The 13,988-nt window shown below is 51.9% G+C and overlaps 1 protein-coding gene across 10 annotated transcripts in view; it reads left to right on the top strand.

Moving 5' to 3' along the window:
- The window catches only part of VAV2 (vav guanine nucleotide exchange factor 2), a 103,190-nt gene extending 89,458 nt beyond the window's left edge, over positions 1-13,732 (top strand). For 7 of the 10 annotated variants that reach the window (XM_072131529.1, XM_072131525.1, XM_072131526.1 and 4 more), the window contains 4 exons: positions 309-426; positions 551-637; positions 9,368-9,522; positions 13,468-13,732. In XM_072131529.1, the coding sequence (XP_071987630.1) occupies positions 309-426; positions 551-637; positions 9,368-9,522; positions 13,468-13,515 (408 nt within the window). In that variant the 3' untranslated portion in view covers positions 13,516-13,732. Of the gene's footprint in view, positions 1-308; positions 427-550; positions 638-9,367; positions 9,523-13,467 lie in introns of those variants that run through there. The other 3 variants (XM_072131531.1, XM_072131532.1, XM_072131533.1) reach the window with 2 other exon arrangements.
- The last annotated feature ends 256 nt before the right edge of the window (positions 13,733-13,988 follow it).

Genomic DNA, 13,988 nt, shown 5'->3' with positions numbered 1-13,988 from the left:
GGCAGCTAGCGATGCCGCGCTCCTGCAGGAGCTGGTGGAGTATTACCAGGTGCAGGGCTCGGTGTGGAGGCAGGTGTCCTCTGGGGGGCAGTTCGGAGGGGGTATCCTCTGGGGCAGTGGTTGGGGGGGTATCCCCAGGGGGCAGCTAGTGATGCCGCTCTCCTGCAGGAGCTGGTGGAGTATTACCAGGTGCAGGGCTCGGTGTGGAGGCAGGTGTCCTCTGGGGGGCAGTTCGGGGGGGGTATCCTCTGGGGCAGTGGTTGGGGGGGTATCCCCAGGGGGCAGCTAGTGATGCCGCTCTCCTGCAGGAGCTGGTGGAGTATTACCAGGGGCACTCCCTGAAGGAAAGCTTCAAGCAGCTGGACACGACGCTCAAGTATCCGTACAAGCAGCAGCGGAGCCGTGCCGCCTCCCCCCGATCCCCAGGTAAGAGCCCCCCCAATGGGGCAGGGGTACTACAACTCCCAGCAGCACGTGCCCTTTGATTGCTGTGATGCCGTTTAACCCTTTGCTGTTTCTTCTACCTTCACCTTCTCTCTGACTCTTGCAGCCTCCTGCGCTTCCTACAACTTTTCTTTTCTCAGTCCTCAGGGTCTCGGCTTTCCCTGTCAGAACCCGTCCTCACCCTTCTGGTCAGGTACTGCCGCCTGCTGCGTCACACTGTGTCACTGTGCACTGACCTGTCCTGCTGACCATCTGTTACACTGTGTCACTGTGCACTGACCTGTCCTGCTGACCATCTGTTACACTGTGTCACTGTGCACTGACCTGTCCTGCTGACCATCTGTTACACTGTGTCACTGTGCACTGACCTGTCCTGCTTACCATCTGTTACACTATCACTGTGCACTGACCTGTCCTGCTTACCATCTGTTACACTATCACTGTGCACTGACCTGTCCTGCTTACCATCTGTTACACTATCACTGTGCACTGACCTGTCCTGCTGACCATCTGTTACACTATCACTGTGCACTGACCTGTCCTGCTGACCATCTGTTACAGTCACTGTGCACTGACCTGTCCTGCTGACCATCTGTTACAGTCACTGTGCACTGACCTGTCCTGCTGACCATCTGTTACACTGTGCACTGACCTGTCCTGCTGACCATCTGTTACATTGTGCACTGACCTGTCCTGCTGACCATCTGTTACACTGTGCTCTGACCTGTCCTGCTGACCATCTGTTACACTGTGCCACTGTGCACTGACCTGTCCTGCTGACCATCTGTTACACTGTGTCACTGTGCACTGACCTGTCCTGCTGACCATCTGTTACACTGTGTACTGACCTGTCCTGCTGATCATCTGTTACTGTGTCACTGTGCACTGACCTGTCCTGCTGACCATCTGTTACACTGTGTCACTGTGCACTGACCTGTCCTGCTTACCATCTGTTACACTGTGTCACTTTGCACTGACCTGTCCTGCTGACCATCTATTACACTGTGTCACTGTGCACTGACCTGTCCTGCTCACCATCTGTTACACTGTGTCACTGTGCACTGACCTGTCCTGCTGACCATCTGTTACTGTGTCACTGTGCACTGACCTGTCCTGCTGACCATCTGTTACACTATCACTGTGCACTGACCTGTCCTGCTGACCATCTGTTACACTGTGTACTGACCTGTCCTGCTGATCATCTGTTACTGTGTCACTGTGCACTGACCTGTCCTGCTGACCATCTGTTACACTGTGTCACTGTGCACTGACCTGTCCTGCTTACCATCTGTTACACTGTGTCACTGTGCACTGACCTGTCCTGCTTACCATCTGTTACACTGTGTCACTTTGCACTGACCTGTCCTGCTGACCATCTGTTACACTATCACTTTGCACTGACCTGTCCTGCTGACCATCTGTTACACTATCACTGTGCACTGACCTGTCCTGCTGACCATCTGTTACAGTCACTGTGCACTGACCTGTCCTGCTGACCATCTGTTACAGTCACTGTGCACTGACCTGTCCTGCTGACCATCTGTTACACTGTGTCACTGTGCACTGACCTGTCCTGCTGACCATCTGTTACACTGTGTCACTGTGCACTGACCTGTCCTGCTTACCATCTGTTACACTGTGTCACTTTGCACTGACCTGTCCTGCTGACCATCTGTTACACTATCACTTTGCACTGACCTGTCCTGCTGACCATCTGTTACACTATCACTGACCTGTCCTGCTTACCATCTGTTACACTGTGTCACTGTGCACTGACCTGTCCTGCTGACCATCTGTTACACTGTGTCACTGTGCACTGACCTGTCCTGCTTACCATCTGTTACACTATCACTGTGCACTGACCTGTCCTGCTTACCATCTGTTACACTATCACTGTGCACTGACCTGTCCTGCTGACCATCTGTTACACTATCACTGTGCACTGACCTGTCCTGCTGACCATCTGTTACAGTCACTGTGCACTGACCTGTCCTGCTGACCATCTGTTACAGTCACTGTGCACTGACCTGTCCTGCTGACCATCTGTTACAGTCACTGTGCACTGACCTGTCCTGCTCACCATCTGTTACACTGTGTCACTGTGCACTGACCTGTCCTGCTTACCATCTGTTACAGTCACTGTGCACTGACCTGTCCTGCTCACCATCTGTTACACTGTGTCACTGTGCACTGACCTGTCCTGCTTACCATCTGTTACACTATCGCTGTGCACTGACCTGTCCTGCTGACCATCTGTTACACTGTGTCACTGTGCACTGACCTGTCCTGCTGACCATCTGTTACACTGTGTCACTGTGCACTGACCTGTCCTGCTGACCATCTGTTACTGTGTCACTGTGCACTGACCTGTCCTGCTGACCATCTGTTACACTATCACTGTGCACTGACCTGTCCTGCTTACCATCTGTTACACTGTGTCACTGTGCACTGACCTGTCCTGCTGACCATCTGTTACTGTGTCACTGTGCACTGACCTGTCCTGCTGACCATCTGTTACACTGTGTCACTGTGCACTGACCTGACCTGCTGACCATCTGTTACACTGTGTCACTGTGCACTGACCTGTCCTGCTGACCATCTGTTACACTGTGTCACTGTGCACTGACCTGTCCCGCTGACCATCTGTTACACTGCGTCACTGTGCACTGACCTGTCCTGCTGACCATCTGTTACACTGTGTACTGACCTGTCCTGCTGATCATCTGTTACACTGTGTCATTGTGCACTGACGTGTCCTGCTGACCATCTGTTACACTGTGCACTGACCTGTCCTGCTGATCATCTGTTACACTGTGTCACTGACCTGTCCTGCTGATCATCTGTTACACTGTGTCACTGTGCACTGACCTGTCCTGCTCACCATCTGTTACACTGTGTCACTGTGCACTTACCTGTCCTGCTGACCATCTGTTACTGTGTCACTGTGCACTGACCTGTCCTGCTGACCATCTGTTACACTGTGTCACTGTGCACTGATCTGTCCTGCTCACCATCTGTTACACTGTGTCACTGTGCACTGACCTGTCCTGCTGACCATCTGTTACTGTGTCACAGTGTAACAGATGGTCAGCAGGACAGGTCAGCGCACAGTGACACAGTGTAACAGATGGTCAGCAGGACAGGTCAGTGCACAGTGACACAGTAACAGATGGTCAGCAGGACAGGTCAGTGCACAGTGACACAGTGTAACAGATGGTGAGCAGGACAGATCAGTGCACAGTGACACAGTGTAACAGATGGTCAGCAGGACAGGTCAGTGCACAGTGACACAGTGTAACAGATGGTCAGCAGGACAGGTCAGCGCACAGTGACACAGTGTAACAGATGGTCAGCAGGACAGGTCAGTGCACAATCACTGTGCACTGACCTGTCCTGCTGACCATCTGTTACACTATCACTGTGCACTGACCTGTCCTGCTGACCATCTGTTACACTGTGTCACTGTGCACTGACCTGTCCTGCTTACCATCTGTTACACTATCGCTGTGCACTGACCTGTCCTGCTGACCATCTGTTACACTGTGTCACTGTGCACTGACCTGTCCTGCTGACCATCTGTTACACTGTGTCACTGTGCACTGACCTGTCCTGCTGACCATCTGTTACACTGCGGCACTGTGCACTGACCTGTCCTGCTCACCATCTGTTACACTATCACTGTGCACTGATCTGTCCTGCTCACCATCTGTTACACTGCGGCACTGTGCACTGACCTGTCCTGCTGACCATCTGTTACACTGCGGCACTGTGCACTGACCTGTCCTGCTGACCATCTGTTACACTGCGGCACTGTGCACTGACCTGTCCTGCTGACCATCTGTTTCACTGCGTCACTGTGCACTGACCTGTCCTGCTGACCATCTGTTACACTGTGTCACTGTGCACTGACCTGTCCTGCTTACCATCTGTTACACTATCACTGTGCACTGACCTGTCCTGCTGACCATCTGTTACACTGTGTCACTGTGCACTGACCTGTCCTGCTGACCATCTGTTACACTGTGTCACTGTGCACTGACCTGTCCTGCTGACCATCTGTTACACTGTCACTGTGCACTGACCTGTCCTGCTGATCATCTGTTACACTGTGCACTGACCTGTCCTGCTGATCATCTGTTACACTGTGTCATTGTGTACTGACGTGTCCTGCTGACCATCTGTTAAACTGTGTCACTGTGCACTGACCTGTCCTGCTGACCATCTGTTACACTGTGTCACTGTGCACTGACCTGTCCTGCTGACCATCTGTTACACTGTGTCACTGTGCACTGACCTGTCCTGCTGACCATCTGTTACACTGTGTCACTGTGCACTGACCTGTCCTGCTCACCATCTGTTACACTGTGTCACTGTGCACTGACCTGTCCTGCTGACCATCTGTTACTGTGTCACTGTGCACTGACCTGTCCTGCTGACCATCTGTTACACTGTGTCACTGTGCACTGACCTGACCTGCTTACCATCTGTTACACTGTGTCACTGTGCACTGACCTGTCCTGCTGACCATCTGTTACACTGTGTCACTGTGCACTGACCTGTCCTGCTGACCATCTGTTACACTGTGTCACTGTGCACTGACCTGTCCCGCTGACCATCTGTTACACTGCGTCACTGTGCACTGACCTGTCCTGCTGACCATCTGTTACACTGTGTACTGACCTGTCCTGCTGATCATCTGTTACACTGTGTCATTGTGCACTGACGTGTCCTGCTGACCATCTGTTACACTATCACTGTGCACTGACCTGTCCTGCTTACCAGCTGTTACACTGTGTCACTGTGCACTGACCTGTCCTGCTGACCATCTGTTACACTGTGTCACTGTGCACTGACCTGTCCTGCTGACCATCTGTTAAACTGTGTCATTGTGCACTGACGTTTCCTGCTGACCATCTGTTACACCGTGCACTGACCTGTCCTGCTGATCATCTGTTACACTGTGTCACTGACCTGTCCTGCTGATCATCTGTTACACTGTGTCACTGTGCACTGACCTGTCCTTCTGCCCATCTGTTACACTGTGTCACTGTGCACTGACCTGTCCTGCTTACCATCTGTTACACTATCGCTGTGCACTGACCTGTCCTGCTGACCATCTGTTACACTGTGTCACTGTGCACTGATCTGTCCTGCTCACCATCTGTTACACTGTGTCACTGTGCACTGACCTGTCCTGCTGACCATCTGTTACTGTGTCACTGTGCACTGACCTGTCCTGCTGACCATCTGTTACACTGTGTCACTGTGCGCTGACCTGTCCTGCTGACCATCTGTTACACTATCACTGTGCACTGACCTGTCCTGCTGACCATCTGTTACACTATCACTGTGCACTGACCTGTCCTGCTGACCATCTGTTACACTATCACTGTGCACTGACCTGTCCTGCTGACCATCTGTTACACTGTGTCACTGTGCACTGATCTGTCCTGCTCACCATCTGTTACACTGCGGCACTGTGCACTGACCTGTCCTGCTGACCATCTGTTACACTGCGGCACTGTGCACTGACCTGTCCTGCTGACCATCTGTTACACTGTGTACTGACCTGTCCTGCTGACCATCTGTTACACTGTGTCATTGTGCACTGACGTGTCCTGCTGACCATCTGTTACACTGTGTACTGACCTGTCCTGCTGACCATCTGTTACACTGTGCACTGACCTGTCCTGCTGACCATCTGTTACACTGTGTCATTGTGCACTGACGTGTCCTGCTGACCATCTGTTACACTGTGCACTGACCTGTCCTGCTGACCATCTGTTACACTGCGGCACTGTGCACTGACCTGTCCTGCTGACCATCTGTTACACTGCGGCACTGTGCACTGACCTGTCCTGCTGACCATCTGTTTCACTGCGTCACTGTGCACTGACCTGTCCTGCTGACCATCTGTTTCACTGTGTCACTGTGCACTGACCTGTCCTGCTGACCATCTGTTACACTGTGCACTGACCTGTCCTGCTGAGGATTTGTTACCGTGTAGTAGAACTACTCATTACACAGTGACTACTGCCCCGGCCCGGAGATCCATCAGCATCCTCACACTGTATGGTACCGGCCCCACCGCACACGCTCTGTACATGTCATGGTCACATGCTCCCTCCTCTTCTTCTCATAGTAACCCCCTGCTCCCTCCTCCTCTTCTTCTTCTCATAGTAACCCCCTGCTCTCTCCTCCTCTCTGCTCATTGTAACCCCCTGCTCTCTCCTCCTCTTCTTCTCATAGTAACCCCCTGCTCCCTCCTCTTCTTCTCATAGTAACCCCCTGCTCCCTCCTCCTCTTCTTCTCATAGTAATCCCCTGCTCCCTCCTCCTCTTCTTCTTCTCATAGTAACCCCCTGCTCTCTCCTCCTCTCTGCTCATTGTAACCCCCTGCTCTCTCCTCCTCTTCTTCTTCTCATAGTAACCCCCTGCTCCCTCCTCTTCTTCTCATAGTAACCCCCTGCTCCCTCCTCCTCTTCTTCTTCTCATTGTAACCCCCTGCTCCCTCCTCCTCTTCTTCTCATAGTAACCCCCTGTTCCCTCCTCCTCTTCTTCTCATAGTAACCCCCTGCTCTCTCCTCCTCTTCTTCTCATAGTAACCCCCTGCTCCCTCCCTCCTGACCATCTGTTACACTGCGGCACTGTGCACTGACCTGTCCTGCTGACCATCTGTTTCACTGCGTCACTGTGCACTGACCTGTCCTGCTGACCATCTGTTACACTGTGCACTGACCTGTCCTGCTGAGGATTTGTTACTGTGTAGTAGAACTACTCATTACATAGTGACTACTGCCCCGGCCCGGAGATCCATCAGCATCCTCACACTGTATGGTACCGGCCCCACCGCACACGCTCTGTACATGTCATGGTCACATGCTCCCTCCTCTTCTTCTCATAGTAACCCCCTGCTCCCTCCTCCTCTTCTTCTCATAGTAACCCCCTGTTCCCTCCTCCTCTTCTTCTCATAGTAACCCCCTGCTCACTCCTCCTCTTCTTCTCATAGTAACCCCCTGCTCTCTCCTCCTCTTCTTCTCATAGTAACCCCCTGCTATCTCCTCCTCTTCTTCTCATAGTAACCCCCTGCTCCCTCCTCCTCTTCTTCTCATAGTAACCCCCTGCTCTCTCCTCCTCTTCTTCTCATAGTAATCCCCTGCTCCCTCCTCCTCTCTTCTCATAGTAACCCCCTGCTCTCTCCTCCTCCTCTCTGCTCATAGTAATCCCCTGCTCTCTCCTCCTCTTCTCATAGTAACCCCCTGCTCCCTCCTCCTCTTCTTCTCATAGTAATCCCCTGCTCTCTCCTCCTCTTCTTCTCATAGTAACCCCCTGCTCACTCCTCCTCTTCTTCTCATAGTAACCCCCTGCTCTCTCCTCCTCTTCTTCTCATAGTAACCCCCTGCTCTCTCCTCCTCTTCTTCTCATAGTAACCCCCTGCTCCCTCCTCCTCCTCTTCTTATAGTAACCCCCTGCTCCCTCCTCCTCTTCTTCTCATAGTAACCCCCTGCTCCCTCCTCCTCTTCTTCTCATAGTAACCCCTGTTCCCTTCTCCTCTTCTTCTCATAGTAATCCCCTGCTCTCTCCTCCTCTCTTCTCATAGTAACCCCCTGCTCTCTCCTCCTCCTCTCTGCTCATAGTAATCCCCTGCTCCCTCCTCCTCTTCTTCTTCTCATAGTAACCCCCTGCTCTCTCCTCCTCTCTGCTCATTGTAACCCCCTGCTCTCTCCTCCTCTTCTTCTTCTCATAGTAACCCCCTGCTCCCTCCTCTTCTTCTCATAGTAACCCCCTGCTCCCTCCTCCTCTTCTTCTTCTCATTGTAACCCCCTGCTCCCTCCTCCTCTTCTTCTCATAGTAACCCCCTGTTCCCTCCTCCTCTTCTTCTCATAGTAACCCCCTGCTCTCTCCTCCTCTTCTTCTCATAGTAACCCCCTGCTCTCTCCTCCTCTTCTTCTCATAGTAACCCCCTGCTCTCTCCTCCTCCTCTCTGCTCATAGTAATCCCCTGCTCTCTCCTCCTCTCTGCTCATAGTAACCCCTGCTCCCTCCTCCTCTACTTCTCATAGTAACCCCCTGCTCCCTCCTCCTCTCTGCTCATAGTAACCCCTGCTCCCTCCTTCTCCTCTTCTCATAGTAACCCCCTGCTCCCTCCTCCTCTTCTCATAGTAACCCCCTGCTCCCTCCTCCTCTGCTCATAGTAACCGCCTGCTCTCTCCTCCTCTTCTCATAGTAACCCCCTGCTCCCTCCTCCTCTTCTTCTCATAGTAACCGCCTGCTCTCTCCTCCTCTTCTCATAGTAACCCCCTGCTCCCTCCTCCTCTTCTTCTCATAGTAACCCCCTGCTCCCTCCTCCTCTTCTTCTCATAGTAACCCCCTGCTCCCTCCTCCTCTTCTTCTCATAGTAATCCCCTGCTCCCTCCTCCTCTTCTTCTCATAGTAACCCCCTGCTCTCTCCTCCTCTCTTCTCATAGTAACCCCCTGCTCCCTCCTCCTCTTCTTCTCATAGTAACCCCCTGCTCCCTCCTCCTCTTCTTCTCATAGTAACCCCCTGCTCCCTCCTCCTCTTCTTCTTCTCATAGTAACCCCCTGCTCCCTCCTCCTCTTCTTCTTCTCATAGTAACCCCCTGCTCCCTCCTCCTCTTCTTCTTCTCATAGTAACCCCCTGCTCCCTCCTCCTCTTCTTCTCATAGTAACCCCCTGCTCACTCCTCCTCTTCTTCTTCTCATAGTAACCCCCTGCTCCCTCCTCCTCTTCTTCTTCTCATAGTAACCCCCTGCTCACTCCTCCTCTTCTTCTCATAGTAACCCCCTGCTCCCTCCTCCTCCTCTTCTCATAGTAACCCCCTGCTCCCCCCTCCTCTTCTTCTCATAGTAACCCCCTGCTCCCTCCTCCTCTTCTTCTCATAGTAACCCCCTGCTCTCTCCTCAGTGATCTCGCAGCGCCCTGTAGGCACGGCTGTTGCTCGCTATAACTTTGCAGCCAGGGACATGCGGGAGCTCTCGCTGCAGGAAGGAGACCTGGTGAAGATCTACAGCCGCATCGGAGGGGACCAGGGATGGTGGAAGGGAGAGGCCAACGGGAAAGTGAGTATCCCAGGAGCAGGGACGGGCCCCCAGTAATAGAAGCCTCAGACCCCGCATCAGCGGCTGTACCTCACAGAAACACCAGCCTCATTCTTCTCATTAATATCAAAGCGGCCTCAAAGCTTCACTCCTCTCTGCTCATAGTCACATTCTACAAAGGACATAACCAACCTGAGGGGGGTGATCAGACCTCACACTGCTGTGCTCTGTGCAGCCAGGGCTATGTATTGTCCCTTGAAAGGTTTAATCACTGGCTGCACAGAGCACAGCAGTGTGAGGTCTGATTACACATCTCTCCAGGGACAATACATAACACTGGCTGCAGAGAGCACAGAGCACAGCAGTGTGAGGTATGATTACACATCTCTCCAGGGACAGTACATAACACTGGCTGCAGAGAGCACAGAGCACAGCAGTGTGAGGTATGATTACACATCTCTCCAGGGACATTACATAACACTGGCTGCAGAGAGCACAGAGCACAGCAGTGTAAGGTATGATTACACATCTCTCCAGGGACAGTACATAACACTGGCTGCAGAGAGCACAGAGCACAGCAGTGTGAGGTCTGATTACACATCTCTCCAGGGACAATACATAACACTGGCTGCAGAGAGCACAGAGCTCAGCAGTGTGAGGTATGATTACACATCTCTCCAGGGACAATACATAACACTGGCTGCAGAGAGCACAGAGCACAGCAGTGTGAGGTCTGATTATACATCTATCCAGGGACAATACATAACACTGGCTGCAGAGAGCACAGAGCACAGCAGTGTAAGTTATGATTACACATCTCTCCAGGGACAGTACATAACACTGGCTGCAGAGAGCACAGAGCACAGCAGTGTGAGGTATGATTACACATCTCTCCAGGGACAGTACATAACACTGGCTGCAGAGAGCACAGAGCACAGCAGTGTGAGGTATGATTACACATCTCTCCAGGGACAATACATAACACTGGCTGCAGAGAGCACAGAGCACAGCAGTGTGAGGTCTGATTACACATCTCTCCAGGGACAGTACATAACACTGGCAGCAGAGAGCACAGAGCACAGCAGTGTGAGGTCTGATTACACATCTCTCCAGGGACAGTACATAACACTGACTGCAGAGAGCACAGAGCACAGCAGTGTGAGGTCTGATTACACATCTCTCCAGGGACAATACATAACACTGGCTGCAGAGAGCACAGAGCACAGCAGTGTGAGGTCTGATTACACATCTCTCCAGGGACAATACATAACACTGGCTGCAGAGAGCACAGAGCACAGCAGTGTGAGGTCTGATTACACATCTCTCCAGGGACAATACATAACACTGGCTGCAGAGAGCACAGAGCACAGCAGTGTGAGGTCTGATTACACATCTCTCCAGGGACAATACATAACACTGGCTGCAGAGAGCACAGAGCACAGCAGTGTGAGGTCTGATTACACATCTCTCCAGGGACAATACATAACACTGGCTGCAGAGAGCACAGAGCACAGCAGTGTGAGGTCTGATTACACATCTCTCCAGGGACAGTACATAACACTGGCAGCAGAGAGCACAGAGCACAGCAGTGTGAGGTCTGATTACACATCTCTCCAGGGACAGTACATAACACTGACTGCAGAGAGCACAGAGCACAGCAGTGTGAGGTCTGATTACACATCTCTCCAGGGACAATACATAACACTGGCTGCAGAGAGCACAGAGCACAGCAGTGTGAGGTCTGATTACACATCTCTCCAGGGACAGTACATAACACTGGCTGCAGAGAGCACAGAGCACAGCAGTGTGAGGTCTGATTACACATCTCTCCAGGGACAATACCTAACACTGGCTGCAGAGAGCACAGAGCACAGCAGTGTGAGGTCTGATTACACATCTCTCCAGGGACACTACATAACACTGGCTGCAGAGAGCACAGAACACAGCATTGTGAGGTCTGATTACACATCTCTCCAGGGACAGTACATAACACTGGCAGCAGAGAGCACAGAGCACAGCAGTGTGAGGTCTGATTACACATCTCTCCAGGGACAGTACATAACACTGACTGCAGAGAGCACAGAGCACAGCAGTGTGAGGTCTGATTACACATCTCTCCAGGGACACTACATAACACTGGCTGCAGAGAGCACAGAGCACAGCAGTGTGAGGTCTGATTACACATCTCTCCAGGGACAGTACATAACACTGACTGCAGAGAGCACAGAGCACAGCAGTGTGAGGTCTGATTACACATCTCTCCAGGGACAATACCTAACACTGGCTGCAGAGAGCACAGAGCACAGCAGTGTGAGGTCTGATTACACATCTCTCCAGGGACAATACCTAACACTGGCTGCAGAGAGCACAGAGCACAGCAGTGTGAGGTCTGATTACACATCTCTCCAGGGACAATACATAACACTGGCTGCAGAGAGCACAGAGCACAGCAGTGTGAGGTCTGATTACACATCTCTCCAGGGACAGTACATAACACTGGCTGCAGGGAGCACAGAGCACAGCAGTGTGAGGTCTGATTACACATCTCTCCAGGGACAATACATAACACTGGCTGCAGAGAGCACAGAGCTCAGCAGTGTGAGGTCTGATTACTCATCTCTCCAGGGACAATACCTAACACTGGCTGCAGACAGCACAGAGCACAGCAGTGTGAGGTCTGACTACACATCTCTCCAGGGACAGTACATAACACTGGCTGCAGAGAGCACAGAGCACAGCAGTGTGAGGTCTGATTACACATCTCTCCAGGGACAATACATAACACTGGCTGCAGAGAGCACAGAGCACAGCAGTGTGAGGTCTGATTACACATCTCTCCAGGGACAGTACATAACACTGGCTGCAGAGAGCACAGAGCACAGCAGTGTGAGGTCTGATTACACATCTCTCCAGGGACAATACATAACACTGGCTGCAGAGAGCACAGAGCACAGCAGTGTGAGATCTGATTACACATCTCTCCAGGGACAATACATAACACTGGCTGCAGAGAGCACAGAGCACAGCAGTGTGAGGTCTGATTACACATCTCTCCAGGGACAATACATAACACTGGCTGCAGAGAGCACAGAGCACAGCAGTGTGAGGTATAATTACACATCTCTCCAGGGATAATACATAACACCGGCTGCAGAGAGCACAGAGCACAGCAGTGTGAGGTCTGATTACACATCTCTCCAGGGACAATACATAACACTGGCTGCAGAGAGCACAGAGCACAGCAGTGTGAGGTCTGATTACACATCTCTCCAGGGACAATACATAACACTGGCTGCAGAGAGCACAGAGCACAGCAGTGTGAGGTATAATTACACATCTCTCCAGGGATAATACATAACACCGGCTGCAGAGAGCACAGAGCACAGCAGTGTGAGGTCTGATTACACATCTCTCCAGGGACAATACATAACACTGGCTGCAGAGAGCACAGAGCACAGCAGTGTGAGGTCTGATTACACATCTCTCCAGGGACAATACATAACACTGGCTGCAGAGAGCACAGAGCACAGCAGTGTGAGGTATGATTACACATCTCTCCAGGGACAATACATAACACTGACTGCAGAGAGCACAGAGCACAGCAGTGTGAGGTCTGATTACACATCTCTCCAGGGACAGTACATAACACTGGGTGCAGAGAGCACAGAGCACAGCAGTGTGAGGTCTGATTACACATCTCTCCAGGTGCAGTCTGTATGATGACACATCTCTTTATAGAGCTCCTGTCAGGATGATATGTGACAATTGTAGTACTTAGTGAGTAGTTACATGTTTGCGTAGGATACAGGTTATGTAAAACATCAGATAGGATGATTTGGATATAACCAGGTCCTTGTTGTATAGATGTCTGTGATTTGTGGCCAATACCAGAGCTGGGACACGTTTCCTTTCTGGCGGCTGCTGCTGCGTTACAGTGTATCAGTTGCGTCCCTGGTGTCTCTGCAGATCGGCTGGTTCCCCTCCACCTATGTAGAAGAAGAAGGGGTGCAGTGAGCGCTGGCGTCTTCCATGTGAAATCTCGGCTTCCTCTGGACGGATTACTTTGCACAGCAGGGGTGTCGTTCCTGTAGCAGCGGCTCCCTGCGCCCGGCCTTCTCCTCGCTGGATTTACTTGTATATAAGATTTATAATTGTGATGAACGGCAATGGAAGATTAAAGGGACGGAGGGGGCGGGGCTTTTAAAGGGAATTAAAGTCATTCCATTTCTGACATTCGTTTTTTTGCCCTTTGTTATCCTGGGTCAGAGGTCACAGGTCATAGAAATCAAGTCTAAGCAGTTTCCAAGGGGAAAGCCACACATGTCATGACCTCAGAGCCAGCACAACAAGATGTCATGGTGACCGGGATTAATATGGAAATGGTTCATATCTACAGATCCGGAGCGTGAGAGGCCAAATCCCAAAAATCCCTGATACACTGGTACTGCCAGCGCCCCCCGCGGTCCCTCTACTCACCTGTAGGGGGG

The sequence above is a fragment of the Engystomops pustulosus genome, unplaced genomic scaffold, assembly GCF_040894005.1.
Source record: "Engystomops pustulosus unplaced genomic scaffold, aEngPut4.maternal MAT_SCAFFOLD_85, whole genome shotgun sequence".
Taxonomy (NCBI): Eukaryota; Metazoa; Chordata; class Amphibia; order Anura; family Leptodactylidae; genus Engystomops; species Engystomops pustulosus.
This window is presented reverse-complemented; position numbering and strand designations above follow the sequence as displayed.